This window comes from Cervus canadensis, chromosome 29, assembly GCF_019320065.1.
Source record: "Cervus canadensis isolate Bull #8, Minnesota chromosome 29, ASM1932006v1, whole genome shotgun sequence".
Classification (NCBI taxonomy): domain Eukaryota; kingdom Metazoa; phylum Chordata; class Mammalia; order Artiodactyla; family Cervidae; genus Cervus; species Cervus canadensis.
Window position 1 is genome coordinate 11,564,691 of NC_057414.1, and position 11,529 is coordinate 11,576,219.

An 11,529-nucleotide genomic window follows, 5' to 3' on the forward strand; every position below is an offset into this window, starting at 1 on the left:
CGCTTCATTCTGTGTTTTTTGTTCTGCTACTTTCCTCCAGGGTGGAGCTGAATGACTTACCAAGAACAGCTTGGCAGTCCACCCTGTCTATCTTTGCAGGGGTCTGGCTCTCCTACAAAAAATTAATAATGTCTTTCACTTCTTTCTGGAAAGTCTGTGGTCTTGAAAAGGAAATCAAACCATTTCCCGATCAGTCTCCTTGCCTATTATAAATAATAGAAAGATGCACCTGCTGTTTTATGCAGCTTACCATATGAGCCTGGGTATTTAATATTCATTTTCTTAAAAGTCTGTGATTTAGAAGTTTATTTTCCCCATGCCTTATCCTTATTTAATAGTTTAAAATGCAGCTTCATGGTAAGGGTTTTAATTATCTATTTTTTTATTCTCAAAGCCCCATGGCAGTGAGAAGCCTGAATGACCAGCTGATGTTTCTTGAAAGAGCATTCATTGATCCTCTTGGTTTACCAGGGAGGCCGTTCTATAGGTAAGGAGGCGACAGGTGTTGTACTAAAGGACACCAAGCATGTCACTCTGACCCAAAGCAGCTTCCCCTAGGTCTGCTTTAAACTACTGTCGGATGGGTGGAAAGTGGATGTGTATACTGAAGGAAACACGGGCGAGATTATGCCGGTGGTGCTAGTGGTACGGAACCCGCCTGCCGATGCAGGTAGACGTAGGAGATGGGGATTCGATCCCCGGGTTGGGAAGATCCCCTGGAGGAGGGCATGGCAGCCCACTCCAGTGTTCTTGCCTGGAGAATCCCATGGACAGAGGAGCCTGGCGGGCTACAGTCTCTAGCATCGCAGAGAGTTGGACACATCTGAAGCGACTGAGTATGCATGCATGACAGTGTAATTTTCATTTATTCGGCTGTGCCGGGTCTCAGCCCCGTCCCGTGGGCCCTCTCTCTGTGGCACGCAGGCCCTCCAGTTGTGCCACGCAGGCTCAGGAGTGTGTGCGCGCTGTAGTTGGGGTGCGGAGGCCTCCTTGCTCCACAACACGTGGGATCTTCACTCCCCCACCAGGGATTGAACTCCTGTCCCCTTCATTGCAAGGCTAACTCTTAACCACTGCACCACCAGGGAAGTCCCATAACAGTGTAATCTGTAATATCAGAAAAATTAATTTCATATCTTGTATTGCTTTGCTACAGATATAAATGGCAGATGATAGTTGAAAAAGACTCTTTGTGGCAAAATCTAAAAGACAGAATCTTAAAGGGGATCTTAGAGCTCATGTGGTTCAACTTTCTACATGAATCGTTTCTGTAGGATTTCAGGAAAGTGGTTATCCAGCTGCTGTTTGAATCTTCCAATGATGGGAGACTTGCTACCACATGAGGAAGTTCATTCAATTATAAGAAAGATCTACTTAATAGGAAGTTTTCATCATAAAGATATATTTCCCCATAGTCTTCTCCCTCTGACCCTGTAGTGCTCTCCAAGTCAAGTAGAATAGTCTCAATCTATTTCCATATAGCGTTTAGGGTTTCAGAAGATGGTGCCATAGTTTCTTGTAAAGAATTGTACTTTTTTCTCAGTGTTGGCTGCTTGCGGATAGTCTCCAGTTTTTCAAAGTGCCTTTTAAGCTGTGGTTCCTTGGTAAAAATTAGAAAGGCCCTAGAGTCAGAAATCTATGTTCTAGTTCACTTGGCACATGTCTGATTTACAGCAAGTCATATCTAGGGCTTGCTTATCTGAATTAAGAGGGTGATAACAAGCTATTTTACAAGGCTGTTTATAGTCAAAGTGACACAAACAAAAGATAGCTCTACATATATTACATTTCTTATAAATATTAGTAATTAGTGTTAACATTTAACTGATTGTAATCCTAGGCATTTAGAACCCATCTCTGCCAAATACCAAGTGTCATCTGGGCAAATTACTTCTCCAAGACTCAGATTCCTCAGCGGTAGATGGAGATTACTGTGCTTATACCCCATAGGTTTATAGATTTAAGGCTTGCAGGAGATTTAGCTCAGAGAGGGATGCACTGAGTAAATAGTTGCTGTTTTTAGTATGTGTGTTGTCGAAGTGAGCGCAATAGTTGCTATTTTTATAAAATCTTAACATCTTGTGAAGATAAATGTTTGTTGGTACAAATAAAATAGCAGCCATCAGTTAAAGTTTTTATATAAACCAAAGATTGAAAGCCAGTTTATAGATTAATCTTTTTTTGCCTATTGAGTCCATCTTTATATATATATTCAATTTATATGATTTATAAGCAGAGTATCTCATTTTCAAATTCAGGCTCTATGGAGTTACATAAAATAAAAAAGGGCAGTGCTAATACCTAGATGTTTCTGTTATTTCCTTCAGAGAAAATCAGAGATGAGAGTTTGGTGTTAAATTTTGAATGCAGTTATGTACATGTTTGGTTGGTTATTTTATTTGTGTTTACATAAATGGGACCATATATCACCTTGCAACTGCCTTTTTGGGTAACAACTAATCTTAGAGGTTTTTCTGTGTCAGTATAATATCTTTTAGCTATTCTCATCTGTTTCATTGTTTTCCATTATATGCCTTGCATGTGTAAATTTTTAGTCCTTATTGAGTCTTTAATTAATTTGTTTTTCCCCCAATTACTTACTATTAGAAAAGTACTGCTATAAAATGTCCCCAAGACCTACTTGAACATTTAATATCTCTATATCAGTACCTGGATTTCAGTGTCAAAAGGTTAAATACATTTTAAATTTGATTAAGTAGATGACAAACTGTCCTCCAATTTAAAAAACGTATTGGGAACTGTTCATTGAACACAAAGGCTATATTCTAAAGTGAGGGAGAGGCAGTTCAAGACGGTGGGGTAAGGAGATGCAGACCTCACCGCTCCCAGACACAGAGTCGACGGCTACAGATGGAATGGTTTCCTCTGGGGAGAAAAACCAAAACCCCTGAAAACTAACTGAGCACCTCTTTCACCTCAGGCGAAGGAGAAGAAGGCTGTGTGGGTGTGAAAGGGGTAGAGGAGGCTACTGCCCAGTCTCCCCGCAAATCCCACTGCATGGTGTGGCTGCGGTAGCCGACCGTCAGGAGGGAGTTCACAGACCCGGAGCTTCTCTCTGGGGAGCAAAGGGTTCGTCCCCAAATGGGCCACCTCACCTCACCTGTGCCTGAGGGTACACCTCCCTGATATCTGGCTTTGAGAACCAATGAGGCTGCGTCCATGAAATCAAAGGGATGCACAGAAGCTAGAAATGCCTCAGGTCGAAAGGACTCCACTAGAGTTACCTGCCACCAGCCCCAGCACAGAAGCAGCCCTTGAGTATCCCCCAGATTTTATGTGAAGGAGGTTCATTTGTTGATCTTAAAGCACTGGCTTGAGGGGCAGGGACCGGTTAGGACCCTCTCTGGGGTGGAGGCTGGTGGGTACTCTGCTCTTCCTCTGCCTTGCTGAGGCTGGTGGGCACCATCTTTCCCCTCTTCTTCCCCGAAGGCGATGGTCTTCAGGCAGTCCCTCTGCTGAGCTCCAGAGCACCAGTATCTCCAGAGGGAAGCTCTTATCTGCATGTAGTTCGCTGGCTTCTGCATCTGGTGGCCTGGTTTTTCCAGCTGTCGCTGGCAGACACTCCTTGATTGCTTGGCTCAAGGTTGGGAGGGTGAGGGGGGCTTGCATCCCTGAATCCCTTGGGGCTGTAACAATTGGAGAGACAGTTCTTGCCAGACCACCACCCCCAAGGCACTGTGCAGACAGCAGACTGAAACACACCCCGGGTCTTTCTGAGGAAGAGCCTCCTTTGTCTGGCCAAGAGCTTCGGCCTGAATGGCAGGGTTTTGCTCCAGCATGCTTCTAGAAGTCTGCAGGGCTGCCCTCGGGTAGTGAAGGCTGATGGAAGCGCTCTCTGCTCCTCCTCTGCCTCTCTCCAGCTTGACCCTCTCTCAGAAGGAAGCTTATACCCTTTTCTGGCCCTCCGATTTTTGAAGCTGCTACTGGGGACGTCTCTACATTTTCTGACTCTGTGTGACCAGAGGGAAGTATGCTTGCAGCTCTTAAGGGGGTAGATAGGAAAAGAGAGGCAACAGACCCAGGGGCTGTCTTCTGGGGAGGGAGACCCATAATCCTGTAAGCACAGCTCCAGGCTGGGGGGCAGGATTCTGATTCCATCGAGGTAAGTGCCGGCTGTAAGGCAGAGACCCAGGAGGGTGGTGCTGTCTTTACGCTCTCTCTCTGCCATGGTCCAGGAAGCCAGCATCTCTCGGGGGAGCTCTTAGAGATGTCTGGTGCCTCAGCTTCTGTGGCTGCTGCCCACGGGGTGCCCTGATCCCCTGGCTCTGGTGGCCAGACAGGATTGCTTCCCTTGGTCCCACAGGGTTACGACGATGATCTGAGGGTCAGTTCGTGGGAGGCTACCACCGGCAGTCACTGCACAGATGAAACACAGCCCATCTTTCTGTAAAAGAGGCCTGTTGGCTTGTCCTAGAGCTTCATCCCAAGGCACGGGTTTTAGGCTTCCCAGGTGGCGCTAGTGGTAAAGAACCTGCCTGCCAGTGCAGGAGATGCAAGAGATGTGGGTTCAGTCTCTGGGTCAGGAAGATTCCATGGAGGAAGGCACGGTAACCCAGTCCAGGATTCTTGCCAGGAGAATTCCATGGACAGAGGGGCCTGGCAGGCTACAGTCCATGGCGTCGCGAAGAGTTGGACACAACTAAAGTGAGTTGGCACACATACACCAAAGAGAAGGCATGGAGTTGAAAGAAAGAGTACGTTAATGGAATTGAGAAATGCACTGGCGGGCTCACTAGCAGACTGGACAACGCAGAAGAGTCAGTGGCTTGGAACACAGGCAGTGGAACTCACGGAGCAACAAAAAGTAAGAAGGGTTTTCTAGAAGTGGTGACAGTTGAAGGGACCTGTGGGACAACATCAGGTGAAACAACGTGTGTCTTATAGAGGTTCCAGAAGGAAGGAGAGAAGGGGCTGAAAACGTCCCTAACCTGGGGAAGGAGACAGACATCCAGATCAGGAAACCCAGAGAGTGCGAATAAGATGAGCTCAGAAGATACCCATCCTAAGACAAACTGTAATTAAAATGTCAGAAAAGGTGTTAACAGGAACAGTGGAACTCCCCTGGTGGGCCAGTGGTTAAAACTTCATGCTCCCTCTACACGAGGCATGTGTTCTATCTCTCATAAGGGAACTTAGATTTCGCGTGCCACAGCAAAGCTGATTTAAAAAAAAAGTCTCAACAAACTGGATACAGAGGCAGTGTATGTCAATATAACATAGCCCGTATATGACAGAACCACAGCTGCATAAGCTCAATAGTGAGAACCCCAAAGCATTTCCTTTAAGATCAGGAACAAGGCAAGTATGCCCACTCTCACCATTTTTATTCAACGTGGTATTGGAAGTCCTGGCCGTAACAGTTTGGAAAAATAAACAAAGACATCCAAATCAGGAAGAAGTAACTGTCATTATTGCAGAAGAAAATCCTAATGATTCCACAAATAAACTGTTGGGTTGGCCAAAAAGTTCATTCAGGTTTTTCTGGAAGGTCTGTGGAAAAACTCAAATGTACCTTTTGGCCAAGCCAATATTAGAATAAATGAAATCTGTAAAGTTATAGGACACAAGATCCATGTACAGGAACCTTTGGTGTTTCTATACACTGATGATCAGAAGAAAAATTAAGGAAACACCTTGTTTACAATTTTATCAGGTTTTCTTGATTCCTGAATCAATAATATTGTACAATACTCTCCCTCTACAGTTCTCCAAAAGATGTCATATGTATTAAGGAATACCTGTGACCTGTATCTCTAGTATCTCAGCTTATATATAGGTCAGACTATTAATGTTTACAAACAGTTCAGCATGTATACTTGTTTCATTAAGGACGATCCACTCAAGGCCATACTGAAATTCAAAAGACAAAGCAATAAATCCTCATATACTCTGGGAAGTCTAAATGATGACATTATAAATGTCTTTGGTCATTAGTACTTACAGAGAGTTCTATATTTTGTCATACAGTAGCTTTACATTCTGAAGCAGCTCTAGGGTTTGACTGTTAGGCCTAATTCCTTGGTTTTTTTTTTTGAAGAAGGGATCTGAAGCACTGCCCCCAGCCGCCCGCAGCTGCCTTTAATTTACTTTGTCTGCATGGGCGGTCACTGCTGCGAGCAGTGTTTCTCTGGTTGTGGCGAGGGGGCCCCCTCTCTGGTCGCGGTGCCTGGCCTTCTCACTGCGGCGGCCTCTATCTCGTGGAGCATGGCCTCTGGGCTGTGCAAGCTCAGGGGTGAGTGTGGGCCCAGCAGTTGTGGCACACGGGCGTGGTTGTCCCGCAGCGTGTGGAGTCTTCCTGGACCAGGGCTTGAACCCACGTCCCCAGCGTTGACAGGTGGATTTCCTTAATTACCGGACCACCAGGGAAGTCCAGGCCTAATTCTTGATTAGAGTGATTAATCCAATATGTCCCTTTCTGCAAGGTAGAATTCCACACAGTGGGGAGAGAAGTGGCTTGATCTCCTGAGCTACTTATGAGATGAAGTAGGAAATCAGGTGCAGACTTTCCTTCTAGAACGGAATAAGTGTGTCTTTGTGGGCAATCCATATAGAGCTGCTTTACCTTTGTGGAATGGGCTTCGTTATCCTTACTAATTATGATATTTTTGAAATACAAGCTACTTTGCTTGTTGCTTTTTAATTCTGAAGAGTATTGGGAATAAATCATTCTTGTGGAATCTTAAAAAAGGCAACACAAATGTAATTATTTTTTAATCTCTTATTAAAAACTATCCATAAATTGTCCATGCTTTATGGATGTCTGTGGATGTCTAGGCAGTTAGATAACTAATGCCTGTAACTTACAGGAAAATATCTGCTTATTTCCAGCTGCTTGGGTTGATAACATGATATGATTCGCTAGACACATCTTATCAACTCCTTTCTTTGCTTGAAATTATACCATTGCCTAAGTGCCTCAAACCGACAACATAAGGTTTTACTTTGGAATAACAAAAGTGGATATCAGGAGGAGACACAGTATTTCATTATGAGTGTAATCTAACAAAGACACCACAGAAGAGAAAGGAAGAGCATGTGAAATGTAATGTTTGAGTACTCTTTAGCTCAGCCTGTTCTCTGTGTTTTTTCTGCTAGGCACATCATCTTTGCTCCAAGCAGCCACAACAAATATGCTGGTGAATCATTTCCTGGCATCTTTGATGCTATGTTTGATATTGAAAATAAAGCAGATCCTCGTTCAGCCTGGAAAGAAGTGAAGAAACACATTTCTATTGCAGCCTTTACAATTCAAGCAGCGGCAGGGACTCTGAAAGAATCCTTATAGTAAAGTCTCAGGTAACTGGCTGTCATTAAAGGTCTGAGGATAAAGTCCATCTTTCTGATAACACGTGAAGCCAGAGTATGCTAAAATTTTGCTTTTCATGTCATATTTTGACTTTAGACTTCCAGCTTCTTCATCTGTAAAGAGATTTTTGGCTCTGAAAATTTAAAACTTCATCGTCAAAGTGCTAATCTAATAAAACAAACCAAAGAACTTCGTCAGTTGTAGTAGAATGGAGTAAGAAATGGCAACCCACTCCAGTGTTCCTGCCTAGAAAGTACCACGGACAGGGAAGCCTGGCTGGCTACAGTCCAAGGACATGACTGAGCACAGATATGCATATGGAGAAAGAGATAAAGTAAATGAAAATTCCCCAAAATAAAATATGGCAAGGAACTTAAACTCTTCAGACATTGTTGTCTAGAATGTAAAACAGTACAACCACTTCAGAAAACAGTCTGAACTGTTTTTATAAAGTTTTTATAAAACTTTTTTATAAAGTTAAATATATACTTATAGCTCAAATTCTACTTCTAGGTATTTACTAAGGAAAAGTAAAAACATGATCACCAAGACTCTTGGCATGTTCATTGCAACTTAATGTGCAAATAATTGTAAGGAAAGATTGAAGGCAGGACGAGGAGGGGATGACAGAGGATGAGATGGCTGGATGGCATCACCGACTCAATGGACGTGAGTTTGAGTAAACTCTGGGAGCTGGTGACGGACAGGGAGGCCTGGCATGCTGCAGTTCATGGGGCTGCAGGGTCGGGCATGACTGAGCAACTGAACTGAACTGAATATAAACGTCCATCAATAGATGAATGAATAAACTGTTGAATGGACTATGACTCAGCAATAAAATGGAAGAATTGCCAGTCCATGTAACATTATTGGCAGACATTGTCGAGGGCAAGAAGCCAGACGCAAAAGAATGCTTAGTATGAGATTCTACTTAATACACGAAGAAGCAAAACTAATCTATGGTATTAGAAATTAGATCAGTGATTGCATGGGTCAAGTAAGGGTCAGGGAGGTTTGCAGCACAGAGGGAAGTTTCTGGCATTATGGGACTTTTCTCTATCATGATCTGGATGATGTTTACACAGGTATACACATTTGTCAAACCTCATCAAATTGTACACTTAAAATGTATAACAATGATACCTTAATAAATGTTATTACCAAGAAAAAAAATCTGGCAAGGAAATTGGAATAGCTTAGTTTTCCATCTATTCTCATAATTTTTAGTTTAGAAAAAAGTCAGTTATTGAAGAAAATATTGGAATTTTACCTTTCTCTCTGCATTACCAGATCTAATAAATATCTTAAAATTTAGCAGAATACATCATTTTTTTCCTAAAAGCAAAGTAACTGTATTGTCTTCTAGCTTGCTTTCTCTGTATCTTAACATTTAAAAATAAAATTATATAAATATACATGTAATACTGATATATAGGTATATACACATATATAAATATATACATTTTTAAGCTTTAAAAATCCTTCTGTAAGAGTTTGTGGCTAAATTTATACCCTCCCTGCCTTCCTCCCACTCCCTTACCTTCTCCTGTGAAACCATTATGGAGTACAAATGGTAAAGAAAAGTGTAATAGCTATGCTTTTGATAGCTTCAGCCCTACTGAATAATATGTCTGATGGGTGAAAATAGTTGACCCTTGAAGAACATGAGGGTTAGGGGTGCTGACTCTGTGCCCCTGGAAACCCATGCCAGTTGGTCACCCCATATCCTTGCTTCTGCATGCATGCATGCAACCAACTTCATGCATTCATGAAGTACTGTAGTATGTATTTAGTGAAAAAATCAGGCAAACAGAGCTATGCAGTTGAAACCTGTGTTGTCCACAGGTCCACTGTAGTTGCCACAAATCTTCATACTCAGTCCTGTTGAATAGAATCATACCAGCTTGTACAAACTTTCATGAAGAACCTAATGACTCAGAATTGTGGGTAACTAAGATGAAAGCTTCCTAAAGCTTGCTTATTCAATTATTTTGCCAAAAAGAGAATCAAAATTAGATGAGCCCTCATAGGCAGGCAGGCACACTGACTACAATCAGAAGCTTTAAAGGGCAATTAAAGGTAGTACTTATGAAATATAAATTTATAAAGCATATTAGACCTTTGTAAAAATTATTTTAGCAAATCTAAGGATTTAATTTTCTATGTTACCTTATAACAAAACTCATATTAGGCCACAGGAGTAATTGTATTTTAATTTTCTACTTAAAGCACTGTATTGTAGAGAGAATACTTGGTTATGATCCACAAATCACTTTTCTACTGTCACAGGTGAGTAAATCACTATGTAGAAGACATGTATTACCGAAACATCACATGTGGTTAGTACTGTGAGTTTAGAGGAAAATAGTAACCTTTGCAACTTACTATTTACTTAAGTGGTAAGTTATTTTGTTTCTATCATCTTTAATCAACAATTGATTATTCCACTAAAAAAAAAAAATTGATTATTCCAACAGAACAATGCTTATTTTCATGCAATGTAATAAATTAAGGACATTAGATAGTGAATGTGTATGACCACATGTTCCATTCACAAAGTGTTTGTTTGAACTACTTTTTTTTTAAAAGTCTGTTTTTCCTGTAGGTTATTTTATCTATGAGATGTTCATACTTTCAAAACTATATAGAAAAAAATTTATAGTAGTCACAAAACATGAAAAACGGGGTAGACTGATCAAATCACCATGGAAAATCATCTTACAAAGGTAGACAGAGTGAAAAAAAGATGGCAGTAAGAAGTACTTACGTAGCAATAATCACTCTGAATAGAATAATTCAGTTCTCTAGTGAAAGGCACAGAGTGGCTGGATGGATTAAAAAGACCTAACTTTTTCAGTTCTAGAGTTACACATAGGCTCAGGGTGAAGAGTTGAGTATAAGAGGATATTCCATGCAATTGGAAACAAAAAGAAAGCAGGTATAGCCAGACAAAATATACTTGATGCCAAAAATGATAAAAGACAAAATGTCCCTGTATAATGATAAAAAGGTCAAAACATCCAGAAAATACAGCAGTCATAAATATAAACCCCACATTGGCACAATGAAATATGTTAAGCAAATTCCAACAGATCAAAAGGGAGAGAAAGATAATGCAATAGTACTAGAGGCTTTCAATATCCCACTGATAAGCGACCACTGATAATCCACATAAAATCAGTAACATATACCGAAATTTAACCATACCTATAACAAATGACCTTAATAGACATATATAACATTTGAAACAAGAGCAGCAGAATATACATCTCAAGTGCACACAGAACATTATCTAGGATAGATCATATGATATGAAAAGAAAGGAAAGCAAAAACACATCTCAACAAATACTGAAATCATGACAACTGTCTTTTTGGATAGCAATGGTGTGAAACTAGAAATCAACAGTAAGAGGAAAGCTGGAAAATCTATACATACATGGAAAATAAACAAGACACTCCTACTAAACAACCAATGAGTCAGAGGGGAAAAAAAATTATCTCACAATAAATGAAAATGGAAATATAACGTATCAAATCTTATGGAATGCAGGAAAAGCTGTTCTAAGAGGACAGACTATAGCAAATAATTTCATATATTAATTAAATCTCAAAAAAAAAAAAAAAGAAAACACCCTAACTTTACACCTCAAGGGTCTAGAAAAAGTTAACAGGAGGAAGGAAGGAAATAAGATCAAAGTGGAAATACATGAAATAGAGACCAGAGGGGGGAAAAATAGAATTAACAAAATTAGAGCTGACTCCTCGAAAGATAAATGAAACCAACAAAACCTTTAACCAGATTAGAAAAGAAAAGGAAGACACTACAGAAATATTAAAGACCATATGAGACTATTATGAGCACTTATATGCCCACAAGATAGCCTAGAAGAAATGGATAAACTTCTATAAACACAAACTACCAAGACTGCATCAGGACAAAGTAGAAAATGTGAACAGGCCAGTAACAAGCAAAGAGGTTAAATCAGTAATCAAAAACCTCCCAACACAACCCCAGGACTGGATGGCTTCATTAGCAAATTCTACCAAACATTCAGAAGAAAATTAATATCAGTCGTTCTCAAAGTCTTTCAAACAGTGAAGAGAAGGAAATATTTCCAAATTCATTTTTTGAGGCCTCTATTACCCTGATTCTAAAGCTAGATAAGAACACTTAAAACAATAGAGCAACATCTCTAAGGA

At 40.8% G+C, this 11,529-nt stretch overlaps 1 protein-coding gene across 3 annotated transcripts in view; it reads left to right on the forward strand.

The window, feature by feature from the left end:
* NAALAD2 (N-acetylated alpha-linked acidic dipeptidase 2) overlaps window positions 1-8,742 on the forward strand; it is a 49,922-nt gene extending 41,180 nt beyond the window's left edge. For 2 of the 3 annotated variants that reach the window (XM_043452417.1, XM_043452415.1), the window contains exons 18-19: window positions 395-487; window positions 7,117-8,742. In XM_043452417.1, the coding sequence (XP_043308352.1) occupies window positions 395-487; window positions 7,117-7,306 (283 nt within the window). In that variant the 3' untranslated portion in view covers window positions 7,307-8,742. The remainder of the gene's footprint in view (window positions 1-394; window positions 488-7,116) is intronic. The other variant, XM_043452416.1, reaches the window with a different exon arrangement.
* Window positions 8,743-11,529: the final 2,787 nt, after the last annotated feature.